Source organism: Chamaea fasciata, unplaced genomic scaffold, assembly GCF_029207755.1.
Source record: "Chamaea fasciata isolate MVZ Bird 193981 ecotype frontalis unplaced genomic scaffold, bChaFas1.0.hap1 SCAF_2, whole genome shotgun sequence".
Classification (NCBI taxonomy): domain Eukaryota; kingdom Metazoa; phylum Chordata; class Aves; order Passeriformes; family Sylviidae; genus Chamaea; species Chamaea fasciata.
The window spans coordinates 96,026,475-96,053,260 of NW_027094087.1; the positions used below are offsets into that span (position 1 = coordinate 96,026,475).

The 26,786-nt window shown below is 40.7% G+C and overlaps 1 protein-coding gene across 4 annotated transcripts in view; it reads left to right on the top strand.

Annotated features, from left to right (window-relative positions):
- The first annotated feature begins 12,865 nt into the window (after positions 1–12,865).
- Positions 12,866–26,786, top strand: part of SHROOM2 (shroom family member 2) — a 120,095-nt gene continuing 106,174 nt past the window's right edge. For 2 of the 4 annotated variants that reach the window (XM_066176803.1, XM_066176799.1), the window contains exon 1: positions 12,950–13,168. In XM_066176803.1, the coding sequence (XP_066032900.1) occupies positions 12,950–13,168 (219 nt within the window). Of the gene's footprint in view, positions 13,169–26,786 lie in introns of all 4 variants that reach the window. The other 2 variants (XM_066176800.1, XM_066176801.1) reach the window with 2 other exon arrangements.

The window sequence follows — 26,786 nt, forward strand, 5'->3', positions numbered from 1 at the left end:
CTTTAGCCCCATCACACACCGCACCCTTTAACTACTGCAAATTAATTGAAAAGATGAGTCCAGACACAAGCAATCCCAGTCTTTAAAGGGAGGGACAGGGATATAAATCCACACCCTAACTCAAATCTCAGTTTTAGTGATCCAACCTACCCATCTCTGTAAATAAAATTAGAAACATGATAGCCTATCACTGTAGAAAGAGATTACATTTGGGAAGAAAATATTAACTTCATCCTATTTAAACTGCAAGCACAAAAAAAAATCCTCTCTTTAGTCACTACTGTCTGCATTGGATCAACTTGACAGGGAAAATTCCAGGACATAGGATTTCTCAACAACATATTTTTCTGTTTCACTTTTTTTTTTTTTTTTTTTTTTTTTTTTTTTTTTTTTTAATTTGGCAAGGATTTAACATGAAAACAGGAACTTGACCTGCAATATTTGTTTTTGCTTTATAAGCTAGACATATCTTTTAAGTCAGGGGTCCGGCTAGATCCAGCAGCAAATAAATACAATCATAAACACAAAAAGTAATTCTTCCCTTTAAATTAAATCTCCAACTGGGAGAATATCAGCCCTCACCCTCCCAGAAAATTTGTTTATAGGGACACATTCAGGAAATATAGGAGGGAGCATTGCCAAAAGAGTCAAAGTCATCAGCATGTAAAATATGGATTTTATATGTCATGGATTTTATAATTAGTCCCTATAAGAACAAATGACTTAACCTTTTTTTTCCCCAGTGGTCTAGCTTATTATTTTAGCAGCAATTATGAGAGGGTACTGAATGATAGTGTGTAGTGTTTATGAACACAGTGTGTTTGCCCTCAGTAGGGAAAACAGCTGCAGCCCCGGGTGAAATGGCACCTGCAGCGTTCATTAGCCAAGACACCTCATACACTTGATCCCAGCAAAAGAACTCCGCCAAGCTCATCAGCCTGCTGGTGGGGGCTGTGCAGCCTCCCAGGGCTGGCCAGTGGTGGCAGGGCTGAGGGGCAGCTGGAGCCCTAGCTGCCAGGCCTGATGTGAGTCCACCCATCCTGCAGTCACGGGACTCCGCGGGGCTCTGCTCGGGCCACGACACTCGGAGAGCAGGATGGCAGCCTGCACAGCCAGACTCCTACACAGGGGTGGCCATACATCAACAAGGTGTTTGAACTCCTGCTGCAGTCAACTGAGGTCTTAGGCAGCCAAGCCTATGGTCTAGACTTTGTCTAGAAAGCTGTTCAGATCTTCTGAAAATAAATGCACAGGGTGAGCTGAGGAGGCTCCAGTGACCATAATGTGAATTTAGGCATATGCATCATCAAAGACTCTGCAACACAGGCAGCTGAGCTGAAAGTTTTGCATAGTGTTTTTGCTGCTTTCCAGCATAAAGAGATTTCCCTGCTCCTTGGATGAGGACAGGTGACCTGGATGTTGCAATCCTACAGTTTGTTGCTGACATGTATATAAAAACATACTGGGGACAGCAAGGTTGCAAAATCAGATTACTCTGCTCCAGAGATACAAACTCATGTTGAGGTTGTCAATACAAGGCTCTGTCATCAGTACAAGTCTGGGACTCCTCAGACTTCATTCCACCTCTGCTAGAGTGGTGGTGTGTGGAGTTACCACATTTCTGCCAAGATACTGCATTGAAACCTACCTGGCTACTAAAGAACTAAGGAATTACAATCCACAGAGACAGATTATTAGTGAAAATTAAGCTGTTCTATGCCATATATACAACTCAAAGACATATAAATGAAAAAAAAAAAAAGTGTGCTCTGATTTGAAGGAAAATTTATATTGCTTGGCTTATACTTAGAAGACCAAAACTTTAAAATATTCGACAAACTGTTTAATACAAGCCTTTCATTCCCACAATCAGATTCTAAAATTGTTCACTATTTCTGTTGCCATTTTCTTTCTTTCAAAAATTTGAAAAGCATGTCAAGTCATTATCCTGATTGTTTGTTCTGGCTTACAGACAGGAATGCTTTGTGTATTTTGCTTTTTCTGCTTATTGTTTGTTTTCATTGATCTTGACTGTGATCTTCTAGTTTGCCCGTGTGGATTTACGATTTTATTATTATAACTTCTCTCTTTTTTTTTTTTTTTTTCCTCAGCCACTTTGAAACTACTTTCATTCCTCAATTGTACTCCTATACTCTGGAGATTAATTTTTTTAAATGTCCCTTATTTTCTCACCACAATTTTGCTAGCTGTGCCCCCTCCTTTTATTGCTTTACTCCTTTTATTGCTTTACTCCTCTGAGTGGAGCATTGTTTTTTAACCTCTTCTTCTGGGTTCCTTCCCTCCTGTAATTTCTCAGGATTTGATTCCATAGTTGCTTCAGAAGGAGTATGTGGTTTCTATTGGAAGCAAAGCACATGACCTGTAGCATACCTAATACAAAAAAGAAAATTAGGTGACCCATGAATGAATGAACTGATACTTACCATGATAGAAGCACAGGTGTCTAAAATGTGCCAACATTTGAGGCTGAGTGGGAGATGCATCTACCAAACTAATGAGTCATGCAACACCTCAGCTGGTAAGAGCTACCTAGTCTCTGGTTCTCATTGCTGGACTCAAAATACAGAGAGTCAGAACAGTCAAGGAAATTCAAAGCTGGTTTGGCAGTCTTACACTCAAGACTAATTTGGCTTCTTGTGATTATGAAAATAAGAGGATAAAAGCTGGGGACAAAGGCAAAGGCAACACAAAAGTAGTGAAAGAAATGAGAATAGTTATTTTGTCTTATTAAGGACTTTTATTAAGTGTTCTATATAATTTAAATCGCTCTACAGGTCCTAATTCCCTTTTCTCTGAAGTTATTGGCACAATTCCCACTTCTGCCAGTCTGTGAGAAAGACAGACATGGTATGTCTCATTTCTGCACCAAGACAGGATCTCAGCTAAGCAAATGGTGTATGTAGCTTGGAGACTACCATTAGCACACATACAAGAAACACTAAATAAAAACCTCCTGACATTGCAAACAGCAATCAATCACACTCACAGCATAAGTACAACATTGCACAATGCTGAAAATTCCAGTCACAATTTTGGACATTGACAACAATGTGTTCAAGGATGAGGACAACACTGTGTTCCTTTGGATACAGCTATGTGCTCCATACTTTTAGAAATACCTACTCACTCTCTTCTTGGACCCAGGACACAACATTTCATCACAGTCTGTGATGATCTTTAAGATGAAACACTGACTTGCCTGCTTCTAAGGGAAAGCAACAGGTTTACAAAAATATGACAGGCATGCACTTCTGTTGTTAAGGAGTGTGGGTATGGCTTATGTTTGAGTGTGCAGCTGCACATACTTTAATGACTGCTTTAATTAAGTCTGGGACTACAGCACTGGTTTACAAAGGACAAGGAAATTTGTGGATTTGTCTCTAGACAGAGAATAGTTTGGGTTTGTTTATGTGTACAGTTCAACTCATCATTGCCTGACAGGTCCCAGTGAAGGCCTTAGCTGCCTCACAAATGTAAAAGCTATACCTTGTCAAAGTTCAGGATCTGATATTCATAGTATTTTACACACTGCCTGACATAACATTTCCCAAACTGAAGAAAGCTAGGTCTGTCTTCAAGCTCAATGGATGCAGTTATGACTTCTCCAAGAGATCCTGCAATATGCTCCTTAAGTCCTTGACAAACAAATCTTCTATATGCTCTAATACCAATCTTTATTTTATCTACCCAGACCTCTTGCAATTAGATTTAATTTGGAAGAAACTGTGAGACATGCCCTTCCTATAATTAGCAGTACTAGTTTTTAAAAGGTAATTTTATATCTTTAACTTATGCATAACTGAAATGAATGGAGAAATTCACACTCTAATCTTGGTATTTCTAGTTGTCTGTAAAATGAGGGATCTTGGAACAATAGGGATATTCAAGGTGTAGCATCTGTCATTAAACCAGATTATAACAGCTCCTGACTTCATTAAAAGGTACTGAAAGAAAAACAGAGGTATCGATCCCCTTCCCTCAGTGTTTTAAATGCAATTATAGATAGGTAAAATAATAATTTACTTTTAAGAATGGTGAATATTAATTTAAAAGGCTGAGGATAAATGTATCTCATTTGCATAAAAATAATAATATTTGAGTTCTTTTTGTTTTCTCAAAGAATAAAAACTTAAATACATGAATGAGTGTGCATTTGAACAGCTCAATAACTGTGTGCATTTGACTGATGCAATCAAGTTACTTGTGTTTTATTGACTTACTATATACCTTCTCCAGGGAAATGTCATCTTACCCGGCTTTTGTGAAGAAACATACACTAATTAGTTTCTGAAACTGTGCCTCTAATGCATTTAAATCAGTAAACAAGATTTATACAGATGAAGTACAAAGTAACTGAGTAGAAAAATTTACCCATAAAACTGAAGAAAATTATTCGTGTTTAGAGATTAGAAGGAAAAAAATCCCTGATTCTCTATGCCAATGCTGAGAATATTACAATCTTTGAACTTGCATTAAGTTTTTTGTGGCCAGCCTCATTTCTGGACAAATCCTTAGCCGTTGTCACTGTTATATTATTTCACAAAATAAAAAGGTACCTCAGTTTCAGCACATGTGTAATAAAGACACCTTGTCCCACACCTACGCAGAGTACGAGACAGTTTGAATAGGAACTGATTGATGAAAAAGACTGTGAAAAGAAAGAACAGTATCTCTCACACACTGTGATACTGAAAATTGGGTAGTTATGTTTGTAGGCATGTACCACAATCTATGAAAGTTAAATGTCTATCCATTCTGTCCTCAGAGTCTTCCAAAGGAACCCTAGGGTCCACTACTTCTGCATGCTAAAGGTTATGTTAGTTGGTTTCCATAAGAGAAATTAGGTAGGGCACTCTTATATCCTTGTTAAAATTGCTAGGTGATGGGATCTTGTTAGATTACATCCCTCACCACCCAGTAGTTATATTTTCAAAGCCCGTTAGCACAAAAAATTATCTCATAAAACCTGTGTCCCCAGACCAGCCTATGCAGCCTAATCAAAATATACTTCAGCACTAGCTTCACTGCTCTTACAGTGCAAGAACTCTCCAAGGCTCTATTAAATTGATAAAAATGTCAGTGTACCATAACCAATTAGATGGTGTCGTTGGACACTGTAAACAAGTGTAACTGAAGGGAATTCAGACAGAATGTACAGACCAGGTCCAGACCACAGACACCAGTCAACATTCCTCTTGGAAATCCCATGAGCATCACTGGGTTTTTTAACTCTGCAGTGGTTACATGGCCAGCAGTTAGACCTGCAGCATCTTGGGAATGGGTGATGGAAAGTTACTACCTTTTATTCCACAAAATTGTTGTCTTGAAGTCTCTGAAATGAGCAGATAGCTAAAAAACACAGCTTAGCTTGCTCAGAAAATCCAGAGGAAATGGAGTAACAGCAGTGGAAACATTGTAGTGCAGAAAGGATTGGTGATCCACTCCTTGACTTTTCTGCTCTTCAGGATTAAAGACCACGACCTCATTGTCAGAGGTGGACTTCACAGTCCAGGGTGGAAAAAGTAATGAGCATCCAATGTAGTTTACTGGATTTACCTTTCAGGTGAGCAATATGGCTACACTGTACTTTTATATTACAGCTTGGCTACACCAGCTACTCCTATTAGTCAACTTCCTGCAAACACAAGAAATTGGTTGGTCCTAAAACTGCTTCAGAAAAGCAGTGTTCTGAGAGTAGTGCTCAGAAAAAGTACAAAGTAGTACTCCTCAAATTCAGACCTTCAAAGAAAATAATTTGTGGGGTTGTGATAGGATCTATGCTAACACGTAGAAGACGGGTGATAACCCCCCACTCCAAAGCTGCTTCCTCAGGACTTTAACAATGCTCCACTGACATGAATCTGGTTTACACAAAATTCAGGCTAAGGAAACAGTACCTTCCACAGCCTCATCCTTTCTAAGCCAAACATGAGCCAGGGAAAGTTAATCTGAATGTTGCACTTTTTCTCATGTGTATGACTCAGGAGGATTCCCTTAAAAATCCTATCAACTGCTAACAGTTCCTTTAGCAGAACTGAGAGAAGACCATACCTATACCTTTAGCAAAAACGGACAGAGCAGTTGGTGGGGAGGTGGCATGCACAAAAGAACCACTGCCCCCTGGACTCCTAGGCATGCCCAAACCAGCTTTACATCATCCTTAATATCACCACATTCATGCAATATCCTGCATCTGCCACTGCTGGACCACAGCCTCTGGAGCACACCTGATGCTTTAGGGCAAATTCCTATGCACTGCAACCAAAAAAGAACATGTACTTCATGCCTTATGCATGCTTAGATGGACTCTCACAAGGTCCTATCCTATGACCTTCACCTGGACATGGTTCATGTGCTGCGTAACCAAGCTGAGAGTAGAAAGGTCAGTTGTAATGCAGAAACTGTGTCTGTTTATAGAAAGCACAGAGAGATTTATTTATACATGGCTGATAGGGAGAAAAAGGTCTGTTTGGGGCTAGCTAGCAAATGAAGACAAAGTCCAAGTGAAAAATACCAGATTGCAAGACTTTTGTCTGCTCTCATGCATAATCTGGCTTCTAGCTATTTATCTTCCCCTTTAAAAGTCTTTGCAGCATTCTCTGCACAAAGAGCATTTGAAACCCTCCCTTTGCATTTTCCATGACCATCTCGGCTCCAGTGACCATCTTCATCAAGTACAGAATTCAGATATAACATGCTGTGATATCAGAGTTTAAATGCATTAAAGACTCTTGTTAGCCTCAGAGACTATCCTTCATGTATTTAAAATGGGTCAGGGTTTCATGGCATGTAAGAGTAAGTGGCAGGGCACAGTTTGTACAGAGAATGCTATCATGTGTTATCAAAGAAGATGGACAATGAAAAGCACTCCCTACTGTACTGTGATCAGAAACTCGGCAGCAAGAACAAATATTACAAATGATGCTTCACTGAAATGATGAAACTCCATGAAGAAAAAAAAAAAAAAGGTAAATGAAGCAGCAATGTATACACATATGATCAAATCCAGCTACACAGTGTATATGTGCATATACTGCTGGACTCTCTTCCACAACCATAAAAGCATGGCTTCATCCTTAGGGCCTCATAGTAATGGTCCCTGGCCCATATCATCCCCCAAACTGTGTCCAAGTGCTGCCTAGTCAGCCTGCTGACAATGGAACAGCATGGGCTGCCATGTACCGTTATCTCAACCTCTGTGTTCTCATTTTGCTATTTTGTTTCTCTGTAAAGTGGTAGTCAGAGATGTTGTAACACAATTTGATTATGGGCCCTAATGTAGGAACCGGAAAAGGAACAGATACATTGATAGCAGAGGGACTACGGCCCAAGGCAGGACTCAGTGTGTGCTTGAACTTGACTACAAGCAGAAAATTACATCTCCAGGGAAAACTGGTTACCTATTCACTTCCTCTTGCTAGGTGTACGCTGTCTTCTGACTGACTCTGCAACCAAATGAGGAGTTGCCCTTTTCTTTGATTTTCAATCTTTTTATCATGCAGTGTTGTGAAAATTATAAATCCTTAAGCAGGCTATGGATTATAGGAGTCTGTGTTGGACTCATCTCCCTTTTGCTGTCAACAGGTCAAATAGGTCCCAGGAGCTAAGTTAAGAATATCATTCTTAGCAAATCATCATATTATTTTCTCTCGGCCACTCACAGCCTCAGTTTGTTCCACAGTTCATGTTATCACTCTCAGAAAATTGCTCTGAGGTTCAAAGCATATGTGCTGTGAGAAAAAGTGAGAATTGAACAAAGTTTGAATCAAAATCATCATGGGAGACAGAAATATCTGAGTATCATCTGAACTGCTTTTCTTGCATGCATTTCAGCTTTATAAAAAGCTTTAGATAAAGAGCACAGCTTTTATTTTAATTGTAAAGAAATGAAGAGTTCAACAAGTATTTGAGTTATATATATCTGAAAGGTTGAGAACTTCTAAGGTTTTCTCCAACACTAATTATTGTGCTGATGAAGTCTTACTTGCAGTACAGGAGAAACAAGACACTCTTGGGAAAGGTTTTTAAGGTGCCTAAATCAGAGACATCCTGCTGGAGCTTTACAACATGGTATTTTTCATTCTGGGAAAATGGGTAATTTGTTGGAATCAAAGTGTTTTGCAGAAGAGCATGATTATGCTGAATCCATCAGAAGAAGCATGGCAGGTTTCCAAAGGAAAGCCTCTTGGTTCCCAGATATGCCAGGTTGTCTGTCTGTTGGGCTGCTACCCAACCTGTTTCTCCAGGTTCTCAGGACTTTCCGACTCCACAAGTGACTGCCAGCAGCTTGACAAACCTTGAACTACTTGATCAAAAAACCCATCCACTTCTGTTGCAGGAACTTCTTATCACTATTTCAACTGTTTTGGTCTTTGTGATGGTAATTTTCAAAGACATCAGAGCTGGAAACAGGAAAGAGCTGCTAGCCACTGTGCTACTGGAAAGCTACAGTCTAATCACTATTGCTGAAACGTGGTGGCATGAATAGCATAATTGGAGAGCTGCCATCAGTGGCTATAAACTGTTCAGAAGGGACAAGCAAGGAAGAGATAGTAGATATTACAGAGCAACTATTTACAGTGAGGATGGTGAGGCACTGGAACAGGTTGCCCAGAGAAGCTGTGGATGCCCCATCATTGGAAGTGTTCAAGGTTGGATTAGATGGGGCTTTAAACAACCTGATCGACTGAAACATGTCCCCGCCCACAAGACATTGGATCAAATAATACTTCAAGGTTCCTTCCAACCCTTCCAACCACTCTATGATCCTGTATTTCTCTCAGAATATGTATCATGGATCAGATTTTCTCTTTTGGCATCTGAACTTAAACTGTCAATGGACTATGCATGCTCCAGAGCACCAGCCTTGGATTTTGTATGGCTGGGGCAGAGGCACTTTGTGTCTTACCAGCCTGTGGAGTTTTGGTGGTTAGCTCCCAGAAGGGCTGGTAACAAAGTGGGTGGTTGTAAAGGTTTACCTCACCTCAGTTCTTTACTCTGTAACTATGAGTCAGGAGCCTCTACATCTCTAAAATTTCTCAGATTCTGGGGGGGGAAAAAGCCCTCCTGACATTGCAATGTTCAGCAAAATGAACGGCCTCAGGACTGAGAGTAAACCAGCCTATCCTAGAGCCATCCTGCAGTTAACCTGTGCAACTCACTGCAAGGTGCCATGCCTTAAGGAAAAAATAAGTTTTGTACAGCCACAAAAGTGAAGCAGGCTGTGCCTTAACATCATACTGTGCCTGTTCAAATAAAATCCTGCCATAAAGTAATTTATTCAGAGTTTTGTAATCTCAGTGACTAACTAGGGAGCAGATATGCAATATGTGCATATCTGTTCTGAAAGGAATGGAAGTTGAATGAATTCTGTAGAATAAAATTTTACTTGAAATTGTTAATTAAGCTTCAAGTACCAAGGTAGGATGACAGATGAAGTACTATGGGAGGAGACAGGTTTACTGCAGAAGGCTTTTGTTTCACAGGGCAGGGACACACAATCTGGGGATGTGGGAACCATCTCTTAATATAAGTCTGATAGCTCCTTTTTCACAGCAGGAGAAGGCTTTTGGGTAACTTTTGTGTATCACTGTGAAGTGTCTTTGAAACATGTATCTTTGGCACACATTTTTACACAAAGGGATCCCTTTCATTCCTTGTTGGTAATAGCTGCATCTTTCTCTGTCCTCAGTGCAAAAAAGTGGTCTGTTACTTCCTTTGATATATTTATGGCACCCTGATGTATCTTGCATTTCTACCTTTTATTGGTAACTTCTGTGTGCTCAGAAAACATTTGACGAGGGAGAAAGCTGAGGATTTGGTCACTGAAGCTTTTGTTAGACAAATTCAGTTATCATTGATTCTCTTATCACACAAATGAAAAGTAATATATTAGAATACATTCAATAAGTCCTTTGTTCTTTATGACTATTTGAAACCTTATGAAGGCTGCCAGAAGCTGCAGAAATTCAAGTAATAAAATTATCACAATATTTTAAGAAGAGCAAAAGTACAAGTCTCCAGCTGAGTTCTGAACAAGATTCAGACTTCGCAGAGAAGGAGGACATAAAAGAAATTGAGAGAAATTTGACCAATATGACAAAAGAAAAAAATCCTTTATTGCTTTGGCCGATCAAACTTATATGTATGAAGAACTTTACTTTGTGGTCTCTTAGTAACATCGATAACATCAAAGGATAAAAGGCAAAAAAAGGTGTCATTCAAGATAAGGAAGTCTGATTTCTGAACTGTCAGCCACAAACTGAGGATCTGCCTGACAATTGTGTCAGAATATCAGGTTCTAAGCAAGCATTAGCTAGAGACTTCTTTACTGAGATCTCTCTTAACCAGGAGTGTGAAAGCTTTCAGATATTCCTTCTTTAGGCAACTGCTTTCCCAAGAGCTACATGTCCACATTCTCCACTGATGTAATTAGAGTAACAGAGTTTGACAGTTTTCAATGGCTGCCAGTTCCTGGCTCTAGATTTTCTCAGTTTTAAAATCTGTGCACTGATTTCTTCATCATGCTTCAGTACTGAATTTTTAAGACCATTTCTAAAAGCCAGAACAGTAACGTAAATCTTGAATTTCTATGGACAACAAGATGTTCAACATGAAGAATGAATGTCTGGCAGTTGAAAAAGGGGGGACATAAGCAGAGAAGGCATTTTTGGAAGCAGTATTTGCTCTTCTAATTCGTGCTGTGATTTTATTTTATGTGTGTGTGTGTGTTGTATTTTATTTTATTTTAATTTCAGTGTGCATAGTTGGGGATACACTAAAGTTTAAATCATTATTCTAGATCTTCCTTTCATTATCACACTTACAGAAAACAAATTGCATATTGCAGCTCCTTAAAACTTCCAGCTATATGTTACTGAGAATACATTGATGTGAAGACAACCTGATACGTGTTACACAAACATAACTGAAGACTTTGTCTCAGACTCCAAAAACTGGAGACAGGACATGATGAAAACTACTTGTATTTCTGCTTATCTATATGACAGAAAATAATTGCAGAAGAAATCTGTCTGAGGATCATTAGAGGCCTTAAATAACTTGATGCAATACCTACATTTGGTATAAGGTTTGTATTTTGCAGGATTCTCATAAAAGGATATATAGTCCCTCCACTGTTCCTTCTGTCCCTTAATCACAAGGGAACAACAATCATCCTAAGCATATATTTTTCTTGTTTCTAGATGTCCTTCAACCTGCTACTGGGATTCACGACTCAGACATTCTCAGTCCTGAACCCAAAGTTTTCTTCAGATATCAAAGAAACAGCCTGCACCTAATCCTGGAAGTATACAGACTACATAATCAGAATGGCCCCATGGTCACTTTCAGAAAGCAAAATATGTGATCTCTCACATCAATATACAAAACCTTAAAATCCCACTGCATATACCAGGCACCTCCATGAGACAGCTTGTCACATGAAAAAGTACCTTGAGGTTCACTAGTCTTTCAGAAACGAAAATAGGTATTTCCCTCTGCCTTAGATCAAGCAGTACTTTGCCTGCTTGGCAGTGAAATGCCGAGGAGGGTTGTGCTAGCACACTGGTGTGCTACCACTCCAGGCCAAGTCTGGTCCTGATTTAAGACACTGAAACCTCCTATAAAGTGATTCAATTAAACCGTGAGAATTGCAAAAAATAATTATTTGACTCCCAGCCTCACCACTAACTCAGTGAAGGTATCAGGCATACCCAAACCCTGCATTTATTTCCCATCCACAAGATCTGCCTTCAGATTAGCACTTCGAGTCCTGCCTCGCACTCTGCCATCAAACTTGGTTTTAAATCTGAGACTCCAAATGTCTTCTCTATTGGATTTCTTTGCTGAAGGCTTCACCTGTGTTTCCCGCCGGTCCCTGCCAGCCCCGCCCCGGCCCGTCCGTTGTGGCGCGGGCCGAGCCGAGCCGGGCCGAGCCGGGCCGAGCCGAGCCGAGCCGAGCCGAGCCGAGCCGAGCCGAGCCGCGGGGCTGCCGCTAGAGGGGCCGGGCGGGAGAGCGCGGCCCGCCGCCCGCGGGCCCCTCCCGCCCCACAGGTGGTGGAGGCAGCGCGGGCCGGGAGGGGCCGGCGCAAAGCTCCTCCTTCCCTCGGCTCCCGCCGCAGCTGCCCCCTGACCTGCCCCCCGCGTTGCCCGGTTTCCGCCTCCCCGAACACCGCGGCCAGACGGGAAGAGCCGGCAAGAGCCGGCCCCCTCTGCGCTCCCCGCCCCGGCCCCCCGCCGCCTGGCACGGCGAAGGCGGGGCGTCCCTGCCCGGGGGCCGGTCGCAGCCGTCGGCTGCCCTTTCACCCCACCCTCCACCTGCTCGCCGCTTTTGTTTGGGAACGGGGGTGGAGTGGAGGAGCGGCAGCCGCTGCGTGTGGTGTGGTGGGGTGGGGTGGGGGTGGCGGTGGCACGGGTCCGGCCCCGGGGTGACTCGGGGCTCAGGGACGTTCTCGCCGCAGCCTTTGTCTGGCGGCCGGCCCGGGGCTGCTCCCCTCTCCCCCCTCCTCCTCGGCCCGGGGATCGCGCTGCGGGGCTGCCGCTCTCTGGGAGGGGCGAGCGGCTGCCCCGCTGGTGAAAGGCGGGTTTCGCCTCCTTTCCGAGGCGAAGGGGAGGCGGGGGCGCCTCTCCCCGCTGCGCTCCTCCCAGCGCCCCGCGTTGCTCGGCGGCGTCTGCCCCGCCACCAAGTTGCCACAAGTTGGTGCCGCCCCCCCGCCGCCGGGCTCCGGCCTCGGCGTGAGACAATACCGCGGGCTGTGGGGGAGGAGGAAGAGGAGGGGGCGGGCGGAGCAGCCCTCTCTCGCCGCCGATGGGGCCGGGCCGGCCGGCGCTGCGGGGCGGGTAGGTGGCTCCGCGGGCGGCCGCCGCCTGGCGCGCACCGGGGAGCGGCCGGCAGAGGCGAGCCAGCCCCGGCGGCGGCGGGCGCTCCATGGAGGACGTGGGGCTGCGGGGCGGGCGGGAGCGGCTGGCCCTCGGCGACCCTCGGCTCGGCGCCGGGCTGGTGGAACCGGGGCCCGTGATGGTGATGGTGGAGCAGCGGGCAGCGGACGGCTACAAGCTGGTGGAGGTGCAGCTGACCGGCGGGGCTCCCTGGGGCTTCACCCTGAAGGGCGGACGGGAGCACGGGGAGCCCCTCATCATCACCAAGGTGAGCGGCGCCGGGGCGGGGGGGAAGGTGCGTCCGGCCGGCTCCATTTTGCCATGCCCGGGGCGGTGACAGCCCGGCCGCGCCGCCTGCCCGCAGCCCGGGGCGCAGGTACCGCGGGGCAGCGCGCCCAGCTCAGGTGCCGCCGGGCCCGGGGTGCTCCAGGGCCCCGCGGCCGCCGCCGGAGCCCGGCGAGCGGGACCCGAGGGTGCGGGGCTCATCCCAGCAGCTCTGGGGGCAACAGGTTGCCGGGCGCAGGCAGCCTAGCGGCTCCGAGCCGCCGCTTCTGGCCGCTCGTACGCCCCAGTAAAAAGCCGGTGCCGTCGTTGTGGGCGCTGGTAACTGGCTGCGGGACCCGAAACCCTCAACTGGGCTGTTCCCTCCCTCTTTCCCCTCCGGGCTCCTGGCGCGGGAGGGTATGGGGACTGAAACTCGCGGCTCCGAGGCTGAGTTTTCTCCGCTGTCGTTGCACTTGCAAATTCTAAATAATTAGGATAGCCTTTTGTTTGTCCCTTTTTCTTTAAACAAAAAGGTCTTGTGGATAGTGACCAAATCCATGCACCGAACACGGAGGAGGGGGGCTTGCTTTATGTATGCACTTTCTGGTTGCCTTCTTTTTCTCTGTTTTGTTGGATTTTTTTTTTTTTTATTATTTTTTTTTTTATTTTTTTTTTTTTTTTTGGTCCTTGTACACTCATAGCTTTAATCTCAGTGTACTGGACACGAGTTAAAGAAAGGCTTCACGTTTTGCAGAATTTTTTTTTTTTCATCTGGATGTGTTTTGACTTCAGAGCCCCCATTCTCAGTAATTGTTGGTTTTTGCAGTTAAGACAGCTTTCATGCTGCACAGTGAAAGCACATTAAAATACAGCCATATGTTGTAGTCAAAAAAAAATTACATTAGCAAAGCATATTTTGCTCAAGATCTGTCAGAGAGTTATATATATGCTTTTGTCTGCAAGTCCTCCGGATTCTGCCTGTTCCCATTTTGAAAGTGCCAGAGAGTGTCAGAAGTCAACAAATCCTGTTTTATCCACAGCAGAAATTACACTAATCTTATTTTTTATCTGGTTTTGTTGTGAGTTTTCTAGTTGGTTCCCTTCTCCCACTCTTGAAAAAAACTGTGTTACAAACTTTCCAAGTGAGGACTTTTCAAACCATCTGTTTCTAGATCACTTCCCTAGTGCTGTTTTTCAAGGAACAACAGTCAGTGTCAGATGTATAGGCTGAAAAATGACTGCAAGACTGTTGGCTGCTTACCAGTGTCCTGAATTAGAGAATAGCAAACTTGGGAGCATTTGAGGAAAGGGGAAAAGAGCTATTTTACTAGCTATTAAGTGCCAATTCAAATAATTCCACCTTTCTGGTAATGGCTAGTAAGTGCTACATCTAAACACTGATCAGTGATACTTATTCATAATGTTACCTAGGTATTAAGTAACAGGCGTAGAGTATTTGTGGCATGAGGATGTGGCTGTGGTATGTGGAGAGAAGTGTCTGTGCCTGGGAACCTTTTAAACTGGGTCTGTTGCAAGGGAATAATTAAGTGGAACTACTGCTGCGTGGAAGAGCAATCTTGGGTCCATCTATGCAGACCTAGGAATAAGAGAGAACCTGGATTCTTGAGTTTAAATTTTGGAGTATATTTATATTTGCTGTTGTTGGATACAGTGGTGTGGAACTAGTTTTGAAACCAGGGACTGAAACTTGTGTGCCCAGGGCTACAATTCTTTAGCTGCAAAGTGTTCCATCCTGATTTGGCCCATCATAGTGTTTTGTTTTTTTTACTGTACTGCTTCTAGTGGTGGGAAGAATAATTTAATACAGAGTGGTTAAAACAGTCGCTCCTTGCAGGAGATGTAAAGTTTGTCTCCTCTCACCTGAAAAGAGCTCTGGACTTGAGTTACCCTGTTCCTGAGTTCATTGGGATCATTGGGCTGCCATGGATGAGAAGATGCCATTTTACAAGGGCTTCTCTTTATGGCATGTGTCCTTCCTTCTCAGGTAGACTGATGGCTGGTCAGTGGGAGACCCAAGAAAAACCAGTGGACTATATCCTTCAGGACACTTGTGGAAAAACTCCTTGTTTTGTGGATTCAAGCTGTGCTTAAGCATTAGCTGCTATGAAGCTCTGTCTCACTCTAGTTCAGAGCATCTCTGGAGAAGTGAGGGTGGATGATGACAACTGCCAACTCTGAGAGGAATGTGACAAGGTGTGAATGGAGACTCAGATAGCAGCTGCTTAAGGGGGATTTCTAAAATTCTGCCTGTCTCCGCTTTTGCATTCTCAAAAGCAAGATCAGCCTTTGAAGAAGGTTGCACCTTTATGTAAATGCTGGGAAGTCTGTGTTTGTAAATATTTCCTGCTTTCTTTAGCATATATGGCACGACTGCCAGAGAAGTAGCACCAGAGAATACTGTAATTGAAAAATTCATGAGCAAGTACGTGATGTTCACTTTTCAGCGCTTTCTGTGTGATATACTTCATTTCTCTGGTTGTGTGGCTATTTCACTTGCTGCTAGGAGGGGAAACTTTTTATTACAGGTATCATAGGGAGAGTCTAGGGTAAATACTGGCAGCAAATACTATTTGGGAATTTTTTAGCTGGAAATTAAGTCAATTAAAACAAGAGTGCATTTTGATCCACTAAATTGCCAATAATTAGAAGAAGGGAAGGCATGCTAAAGAGGAGAAAATGTGTCCAGCTTTACCAAGGGTGTAAGCGTGTGCTCAGCTGCTGGAGTTTTGTCCGCGCTCATTGCAGCACGGTTGCTCTGGATGACCTTTAAAGGTCTCTTCCAACCCAAACCATTCCATGATTGATGCTGTGAGGGAAGTGCTTTGCCCTGGGAGAGGTCAGTTCGCAGTCACACCACTGGTGCCCAGCACTTTTGGGCTGGGCAGGTTTCCCCATTTCACAGTAGCATTTCTTTCTGTGCCTGAAACAAGACTTGGAGAAATAGTCCAGAAATAGAACCAGATAGGCAGAGTATCAGATTCACCTGCCAGGCACAAGCCTTTTTAAAATTTTTTTCCCCTTGCCCTTTTTGTTATTGCTGCAATAGGTACAGAGAAAAATGGTGCATGATACAGCTTGCTCGATCTTTAAACATAGCTGGTCGTCTAAAACTTGCCCCACCCAAGTGCAAATGGTGTTGCTAGTATTTAAGAAAAAAAGGCTTTTAGCATTGTCACCGTGTTGCATACCATCATTTTTTAATGTCCCTTTAAAAAAATGCTTTACATTTTTTCTGATCTCTGCATGTGTGTGTGATAACATTCCAAAAAAAAAAATGCCCAAAGGCAGCTTGTTCTAGCCTAATTTGACATCTTGAAAGAAAGGACTTGCTTTTTATAGCAACATGCATATTTCAACAAAAGGTGAAATGAGAACTTTGAGGACAATAATTCGTCTCACGAGCCTCAGTTTCTATTTTCCTCTTTTATAAAGAAACGACATCTGAAGAGGGAGATCTTATTGGAAATAATGAAAATGAAAAGTCAGTGCTCAAGTGTGAATCTCGTGAAAATCTCCCATAGCTGCATTATCTTGATTACTTTTACTTTAGAAGTGCTCTTATCTGAGATCCCCAACTTGCAGTGTCATACTATTGATTGTGGGTGGTAGATAGAAAGTCATTTCACTTCCTGTACTAACAATATCCTTAGGAACTCTGAAGTTGTTCTTCAGTCAGCTTTATACATATTACAATAATAAATAAGAGAACATTCTAGTTCATGCATTTCAAGAAAGATTGATGTATCCTTTAAATAAGTTTCTCTTTAGCATCAGCTTTACAAGGGCCTACAGCTATGCCTCCTCAAGCTATGATCTCATTGCAGTCTAATCAAGGCTGGGCTTGGCTGGTATTTCAGCAAGATTTCCAAGTGAAACCTGGACTGTTGCAAGAAGTTTTGTTGTTGATTTAGTAGATAGAGTTCTTGTCTCCTGAATCAGTGCTGAATTCATGCCCCAGCTGGAGGTGCTTTCTTTTAAAAAGGAGGAGTATCAGACAGACTCAGAACTTTTATTTTCTTTATTCCTCTGCACTTTCCTAATGTGCTCCTGTCTTTGGTTAGGTGTGAATTGTAATTTGTTTAACCTAACAATCATGTAAGTTGTATAAAGAAATGCTTCTCTGTTAATTGGCTGCAAGACTTCTCCATGTGACTTGTATTCATTTGTTGTTTCAGTAGTAAGTGATTACTATTTTAGTTAGGTAATTCTTTATTCTTTGGCCTTAAACGTGTAACTAAAAGCAATTATTTGCATTGCCATACTGCAGGAATATTTAGGGTGGGGAAAAAAGCTTTATTGATGCTGTATACAAATGAATAATAATAAAAAAAGACATAATCAAACACAAATACCAGTTTGTTCCCTCATGTTAGGTGTTTGAGGTGAGCTGCATTGTTCGTAGACATTAACAATTTTTAAACTTGTCTGTGAAGTTTGATGTCCAGAAAACCAGCATTTAGCAGTAATCCTATGAAATTCCTGACTGCTTCAGCTTAAATGCAGCCATTTGTGTGAATGCCTGATGTATAAGTTCTTGGGAGGCATTGTACTGCGGCCAAGAAAGAATTCTAAGCTAGGTCTCCATATCCCAACAAATTCAATTCACTTCCTTCAGTTCTAGAAAGATAATATATGGAGGATTATTCATTCTGTTTTGTTTTCTATTCATTTTCTCTTGTAATTCTTCGGGTAGGATTACTGACCTGTATGGGTCAGAATTTTAGCAAGTATGTTAATGGACAATTTTGAAAGAATGTATCATATCATGTACTATGTTTCTTTTGAAACCTTTATTCAGCTTCTTATCTTGCAAGAGGGGCTTATGGTCTGAGTTGGACCATTTTTGTGTTGTTCAATTTGATAGTTGAGAAATATTGGGAAATATGTATACATTAAAATGAATGTTTTAGGCTTGAAATAGTATCATGTAGCTGTTTATATCCCCCCCTCCAAATATGTTAAAAATTGGGCTTTTTTTCGATGCTATGGAAACTGTTCTGAGTGGTTTTTCCCTTGGCGTGTGGTTGTTAGATCCCAGGTTTCTATTATTGGAAGAGAGAAGTTAGTTTGCTTTGATGCAGGAAGATCTTATTGATTTTAATTCGGGAAGCTAATTGATGAAGGGAATGCTCTCTATTTTAGTGCTTTAATGGCTGGTGACTGACCTCTTTATTATGACTGTTAATTTACTGGCAGAATGGAGCCCACAACCCTCATATGTGATGTAAATGATCTGGCTGTGGAAGTCTGAAGCTTGGGAGGTTGAGTTTACACGTTTTTTTTTGTTTGGAGTTTTTTGGTGTCTTTTTTTTCTGGGTTCTTTTTGTTTGTTTGTTTTTGGTGTTTTTTTTGTCTGTTTTTGTCGTGTTTTGTTTTGTTTTTCCAAGGACTTTAACAGTTTAAATGGCACCAGTTTTGGAAGTTGTATTTAAAAGTTATCTTGGATATTGCCACATGTGATCTAAGAACTGTAAGGAGTTGAAATGGAAGGATGGTTTAAAGGCTTCTAACTTCAGAAGCCTCAAGTCAGTTAAGTTAGGTGCTTAGCAGTCAACAGTGTGAGAGTGGGATTTAATGGTGTATGCTTGCAGTTCTGAAATTATGGTCTTCCTTTGTGCATTTTACACTACATTTCAGGAGAAAAATCTTCCAGAGGACTCAAAGTGCTCTATTTAAAATCAGAACTAAGAAATTTCCTTACAACAAGTGAACTTCTAACTTTTGGATATTCTGATTGTTTCCAAATAGTTGTTTTTTATTTGCTCTGTATTTGCCTCTTTCCTCTACTTGGGGAAAAACTGTCAAATTTAACATGATTTTTTAGTTTGAAGGAAAACTCAAACAAGATCATTCATGTCTGTGGAGTCTACCAGAGGAATTGGTATGTTTTGTGGGAATAGTTACTGCAATAGGAGTGAGACAGTTTGAATTTGACAGACAGTTTGGTCTGTTTAAAGGACAATTTAAACTTCCCTGGTTGTTAGTTCATATGTATGTTAATTTGTTCTTTTCAGTGTGAATTTTGGATGCCGTCATAGACATTTGTGTGGAAATAAGAGATCTGCAAGACACCTCTTATTATTGCTTACTGTTGTCAGAGATTTGCCAGTAATGCAATTTATTATCTAGATATCCATCGTGTTTAAAGTTTTGTTTGTTTCTTTTTTAAGAGGAAAACCAGTGTGGGTATGTGTGGTGTTTATGCATATGCTTTACTCAGTTACTCAATAGACTGTACTTATTTTTATCTGCAGACGTTGATTCATTGTATGTTCTCCTGCTTAATGAGTATTTAAAGTATGGGATTGTGGAAAGAATAAGGTAACTGGGAATTGAAACGTGGCTGTGAATAGATCGGAGGAAACAACTGTTTGGTAGTAACAAAGCCAGTATTTTATTGCATGTGAGCTTCTTTCTTCTCAAGAAAAGCTATTTGTATTTAGTCTTCCTATGCATTTGTAGTCTATAGCATTTGTAATCTATACACAGAATACCTAATATGTGTATGGATCTAGTTCTGTGGGTCAGTTTGTCATAGAGGTTTGAGACAAGTTCTAGATATTAGGGAGATTTTTTACTTGCTGTGCATTTAAGAGATACAGTGCATGAAGATTTTCACAGGTAAAGTAAAAATTAATGCAGTTATACTGAGACTTCATTTAATCTATGAGGACTTGCTTTCAGCTGTCTATTTTGAACTTCCTTGGTATTGATGCCTCTCTATAAAACTTCACATAATTCTTGACTTTTGCATTTGGGCTTGTTTTTTATTTGAGGCATGTGTGTTTGCATATCTTTAAGATAAGAAACAATCTTGGAAGCTTTCTAATTCCACATAGCATAATATTTTCAGTTTCTTAAGGTTGTGCAGAGGGTGTGCTGTGCTCTCCTTATCCCCTCGTACCTTCTCCAAGAATATTATTACTACTCTGGGGAGAACTATTTGGAGTTGTAATTTTTGTACTACTTCTCACTTCACAGATATGGTCATATACAAACAAGACAGAATGTAAGCTTTATGGAATGGGTAACTGAATATTTTCTGTTTAAATGCATTCATTCAGTGACAGAGGAATAGTCTTCAAAATTTTTAACTGGAATCGGTTTTCAAAAATCAACCTGACGGGCTTCTGAATGTGTTTGTACCCTCCATATATGTTTTGCCAAGCAGCAGACTTCCACTGGTGTTCATCCGGGTTTAAGATGAAGACTGTTTAATAGAAGGGGATAGTTTTGAAAAGTGTTTTGTAGTATTTAAATTAGACAGGGCTTAAGTGCTCTGAATTGCTTTCTGGAGGTGCCTGCCAGTTGCTGTCAACTGTGTGAGAAGCTGAGGAAATGCCTGGTTCCTCAGCATATACCTAGATCTTCCATGGGTACCTGTAGTAAGGTGAAATATTACTGAGCAAGATTGTCTTTGTATTTGTAGTGTGTGCATCTATTCCTAAAATATTTTTAAAAAATTTATATTTCTAATTGCTTCTGAGCACAGTGTTTCAATTTAGTTTATCAAGCTGATTGGGGAGAGTTGTTACCCACGAAGGACAACTTGGAGAACTTCCTTCTCTCCATAAATTATTACAGTATTAGTGTTCAGTCTCTGATTAATTCAGGGCATTTTTGTTAAGCACAGATCTCTTATTGCAGATAAGAGAATTGCATCTGCCACATAACAATTTTTGGGTTTTTAGTGGCCTTTGAGTATCTGAAGGTCATTGTGGTGTGCTAGACTCTCCCAGGCAGAAAGAGCCAACTTGCTGGTAAATGCTGGAAATGCAGCAAATTGCAGCTTTGAGTAACCAAACAGCTTTTGTCAGGTACACAATTCTTGGGTTGACTCTTAGAGTAGAAACAGATGGAGTCGAGTGTTTGATGATAGGAAAGAGGTGGTTATTTCAAAGTTCCTCCAAACCCTGATGAAATGCCAAAATCTACTGAAGGCTTTGGGCTGTTTAGTCAAAAGCTTAGTAGCACTGGCACTGAGGGGAGCACCTCACATCCTGTCCCTGTACTTCTCCAACCTCACCCCATATAGAAAAGAAGACTTGCCCTCTTCTTCCCATTTAAATCTGTCCATTTCTAAATTGTTACATTCTTTGGAATGTTTAAAATCCTCTTAGAATCATCTATTAACTGATATATGTGCTAGGAAATACATTGTCACGTTTCTTTATACATATTTTCTGAAGAACTGTACTTAGTAGTGAGTTGGTTGGGTTTTTTTTTTTTAAGGTGTAGATTGGCCTGTTTTTCAAGGTGGTACAAAAACAGGTGGAACAAATCTCAGTGTCTGAAAGCTAGAAATGGGTGACATAGTAGGGAAATCTATTTCAGTGCTTGAGAGGCTGTGTCCCTTTGGATAGCTAGTAACAGTGCTGGTTCATCCATTCTTGCAGTCATTTCTCTAGCTGAATAACCTTTCAGGAGGAAAGTGGATCATGATTGAGGGTGTTCTTGTTATTGGTTGTAGGTGCCTTTATTGGATCTTTTCTTTGCTCCACGCTCTTTGCTGTTCTGTCCATCATGTTTCTAAGTTCTAGATCATTCCTGTACTCACAGTAGTGAAAATACTCTAGACTTTTGCTCTGCATTTGTGTCATCTGCAACAACAGGGTATTTAATGTTCTGGTAACAGCAGAGAGGCATCTCTGAGAGTTATCTCTGAGCAATTTGGCAGAGAAGCTAGGAATGCTTTTGCTGATGTGTGAAGGTGAGTTCAATTTGGTTTTGTGAAAACTGTAGCATAACCTACTGAAACTAAGCTTTTTTTTTTAGTAACAGAAATGCATGAACTTCATTCTAAGTTGTGCTTTGATTTTTTGGGGTTTTTTAATGGAAAAAAGATCCATGTATTAGTGAAAGTTACTTGAAAAATTACCCAGAGCCTTTTAAAATGGCCAAACTTTTAGAGTAACAAAATTCATCCTCATCAGTCCTTCTAGGAAGTTCTCTCTGTAATTGACTTCCAGTCAAGTCTGGGTGGGTGCAGGAGGGAGGGATCTGTCAATAGGGAGCATGAAAGTACAGTAAATTTGTTTATAAGTGATGCACAGGTACCTACTGCTGTACTCGAAATTGTAGTTTCAGTACTTTTCCTCTTCAGTAAAATATGTGCTTCTTCTCAAAAAACCTCCACAAAGCTATACAAACAGATTACTTTGGATTTTATTCCTCTATGAGATAAAACATACTTTGCTACACAGTTGCTTTGAAAGTTTCCAACATAAATTATGAAATAAAGCAGTGTCTCCCAGTTTCCCCAATACATACAAGCTATTCAGCATTCTTTAGGAAATAAGCTTCTGATTTGGTTCAGTGAATACTTTTTGGGGATAGCAATACTTTATTTGGAAGCTGTGTATTTTTCAGTAAAATACTCTAGTATTTTGGGATAGTATCATAGAAACATGATTTAATGACAAAGGAAGTGAAGTGCTTCCTACACAGTGTCAGTTAGTCATCAGTATGTTAATTTTCTTAAACAAATTACATGCAAAAATAGGTTTGTGGGTGTTTAGCTGGCTGATATCTGATGGAGTGAATTCTACAGCTCCTGATGAGTATTTGGATTCTGGATAATGCAATAATTACAGTATTGCAAATTTTTTTCTTTTCTCTACAAATGCATATTTTGTTGACCTAGAAGAAAGGAGAACATTAGATTTTCAGCAGAAACATTTGTAGTTGTCTCTCTTTTTTTTAAAATAGAATAGCAAAACATCCATTTTACAGCCATTCATTCAAGTAAAAGAAAGATGCAAACATACTGTGTTGACATAAAGCAGTGTTTTATTGGGTGTTTATGTATGGAAAGAATTTTAGGATAACAGGGAAAACTTGAAGCTTCATGTGTTTGTTAAACATAATTAATGTTTTTAATAGTTAATTCAAGACTTGAGAGCTGTATACTTAAAAAAAACTTTATACTTTTATAAACAGTTTGTAATTTTTTTCTTACACAACTGTTTTGTTCAAGTGCCTTTATTTCTAAATAGAAAGACTCCTTTAAAATTAAAAAACAGTGTCTTGTTCTGAGGCTGGAAGATATATAAATACTGGATTCTCTGAAATGGAACTCTCATGTCATAATGCTTCTCCTAAATTTCAAAAATTTGGTAGAACACAACTTTTAAGTTCCAAGGTATTTTCTAAAATTTTAAACTATGTATTCTTTGTATGTGTAAGAACTTCTGTACTTATTATTTTCTCTTTCTCCTGTTTTGTAAACAGTAACACCGACCAGTTTGCTGCCCTGCTTATAAAATGGAAACATCAGTGATGTATTAGTAAAACAAGTTTTTTCCTACACTTTCTTACCTTCTGGGAATTTGATGTTTTTCCCGATTGCTGGGGAAGATTGCTGTCACCAGCAGGGAGTAGGGCTGGGCCTTTTCTGACACCTTGGAGATCTGAGGAGTTTCTGTGATTACTCTCGTCTCTTGTTAGGGAGGGGTGTAAGACAAGTCTTTTGTTGCTCAACTGAATTTCTTCTGTCTGATTCAGGAAGTCATCATCTTAACAAATGATGATGTGACCTGTTATGTCAAAGATGTTGGTGCTTAGAACATGCAGGTGAGGATCCATGCGGATCTTTGGTGGTTGGTTGCTCCCTTGAAGCCAGTAAAGGATCTGAGTTGGCAGAGCTTCAACAGAGAACCCTATCAGAAGCAAAGAACTGGAAATTTACTGCATTGAAAATTGGGAGATCTAGTAAATTAATTACCTCTTTTGCCATGGGTTGCTTGTGTACCTCTGAAATTGTGTCAGCTTTGTATCTGGTGATGAATAGAACTAACACTATTTCACAGAAGTCTTGTTTCTCATGAAACAGACCTAATGCAGAAAGGCTGAATTATTACAGTGACAAAAACTTTATAGTCTTTTTAGTAAGGCCCAGAACACAGATAGATGAAAACTCTTGGGGTACACAGGGTTGTGTGAAAATGCTATAGCTATGTGATTCTGTACATTTTTCTTCACAGCAGACAAAAGCACAAAGTATTGGTTTATGTACAGTGTTCATCGTATGTAGCGTACCCAAGTGTACAGTTAGATTTCTGTTTACAGAATTAAACCCAGTACCTGCCCAAAACACACAGATGCTTTTGGTGCTTCAGAAAAGTAGAAGAGGTGAATGGAGTGAGGTGAGTCAGCACCTAAGTGCAAGGCAAAAAACCTCAGTGTGGACTACTTATATAGTAGTTCAGCTAGACGTTTGAAACATTCATTGGTGATAAAACTTCATAATGAAACGTACTTTTGTAGCCAAAATGCGTCCTTGCTGACCACTTGAATTTCCTTCCATTTCTGATGATTGACCCACTTACAGCTCTGTAATAGAAAGATACTGCCAATGATGAAGATTGATGATGATTTCCTCAATTGTCTAAGATGATAGCACATCATACAAGTTTCAGCAGAATGAGGGGAGCATGTGCATGTTTTCTTCTAACTGCAGACAAAATAAAAAGTTTCGTTTGTCTGCACATGACTATAGCAGTAATTGGAGGCTGCTGTTGGTACTGTCAATTGGTACCATCACCCTGCATTTCAGCCCAAAGGTGTTGGGCTAGTGTGGGCTCCACCTTAAATCTAGTGCTGCAAGCATCAAGTCTTTAGCAACCTGGTTTATTTTGCTGAAAGCTGACTGGGGAAGTGTTGCGTGAGCAATTTAATTATCTGATTAGAGGGAGTGGAGATGAGCAGCAGGGAGTGGCAACATCATGGTATACAGTCACATGCTTTGCAGTCACAGGCTTAAATTCAAGTTTCAAAATAATTTTGAAAATGCTTATCTCCTGTTTTCTAACTTCTGAATTTTCATTAATGAGCAGTCTGAATCTAAAATGTATTTACCTCTCTTCTCATGACAAAATGGACATAACTAATATTAAAATCAGAGTAAAAAGAAAACTATTTTGCTTGTTTTTATTTTTGGCTACCAAAAAATCCTTGATATTTGACTATCCAAGAGGGAATGTTTTCTAAATCAGCACTAAATTAAGTCATGACGTATTATAGCTGGGTCTGCATCTCTTATAGGGATTTCTTTGCTTAAAACCTTGGAATTTTCTTGTCCTTTTGATTGATGCTGGCTGCTGTTTTTTATGGCCAAATTTTCTTCTAAATTCGGAGAAACTTCTACAAAAATTTTTTTGTGCCTCTTGTTTTGATACTAAATTAAATTGGTTGTATACCTTTCAATACCATGCTGCTAGTAATTACTGCTTTAAAAAATGTTTTTGAAATTTGCACTGGATTTTTAAAAATTTTTCTGATTTAAGTCTGTTAACTCTGGATGCCCCATCCCTGGGAGTGTTCAAGGCTAGGTTGGGTGGGTCTTTGAGCAATGTGATCTAGTGAAGGGTGTCCCTGCCCATGGCCAAACTAGGTGATCTTTAAGGTCTCTTCCAAACCAAACCATTCTATGATTCTTATTTGTCTATGAAATTTAGCGTTAGCATGTTATCCTGTATGGTTGTAAGGAATGTGACTAGGGTTGTGTATATATAACACTTAATTACAGAAGTCTGAAATAATTTTACAGAATGATTTGGTCTTTACATTTTATATTCTTGTAATACTTTTTTTGCTTTTACTTGGTTTGTTTTTTTAGAAGGCAAAAGAAAAGTGGCATCCTAGTGATGCCCATGTGATTTTATCTGCTGAACTGTGTTTTCCAAACTAATTTTCCGGTGGGAGTCAGCGTTGGAAGGTGACGGGGTACTTTGTACACTGGGTTTAGGGTTTCTCCTTTGCCAAAGGAATGTTTGGATTCAGGAACTTGGTCTCCAGGTTCTGGAGAAGGTGTGTTGCAATTTCCACTTCTTTCTGGTGCTTGGGTCCAGACTTTTCTAAATTTCCTTTAACCTATTTGAGCGTTTCCTCTTCTTACCCAAAAGTCTTCTTCCTTTTATCATTCTCCACATGAGTGATTCTGGATTCAATTAAATAGTCAAAAACTTCTTTCTTTAACAGTTTCACTGTGCTATTTCTTTCTCTAGTTCATAAGCTTGTTTTGCCTTTAAAGCCCCAAGCCTACGAAGTGTTTAACATGAAGGATCTTCTCTCAGGACTTGCAGGTGATTGAGACTTCTAATAGCCGGGCACTTTGAGAGGTCAAGTGACATAAGGCATGACATTGTGGTTGCTCTCTGTTTACTGCTTTTTCTGAAGCAGGGGTCACTAGAGTGTTTCAAATATAGTTGCCTGTTTTACTTCTTAACAGAAGGATTTCTTTTCTTAATTTTATTTCTTCATTTGTTTGTTCTTCATTCGCCCAACTGAATGAGGGAACCTTTTCAGTTGAAATGTGAGAAAAATCAATGTTTGAGTCTTACACATATAATGAAGAGTTTCTGCTTAACTAATGAAAGTATGGCAAAGTCATCAACCACTGAAAGAAAATATGATCTCATAATGAAAGTATTGAACAACTTTGATTAGTGAAGTGGTTAATACCACCTGTGGTTAATTACTGAAATGGATCTTGGAGTAAGATGAGGATACAAGATGATTTTTGTAAAACCTTGTCTTAGATACTGCTTTATTAGAAAGGTGTAATATCTAAATAAGAGCAACAAAAAAAGTCTGTACTTTCT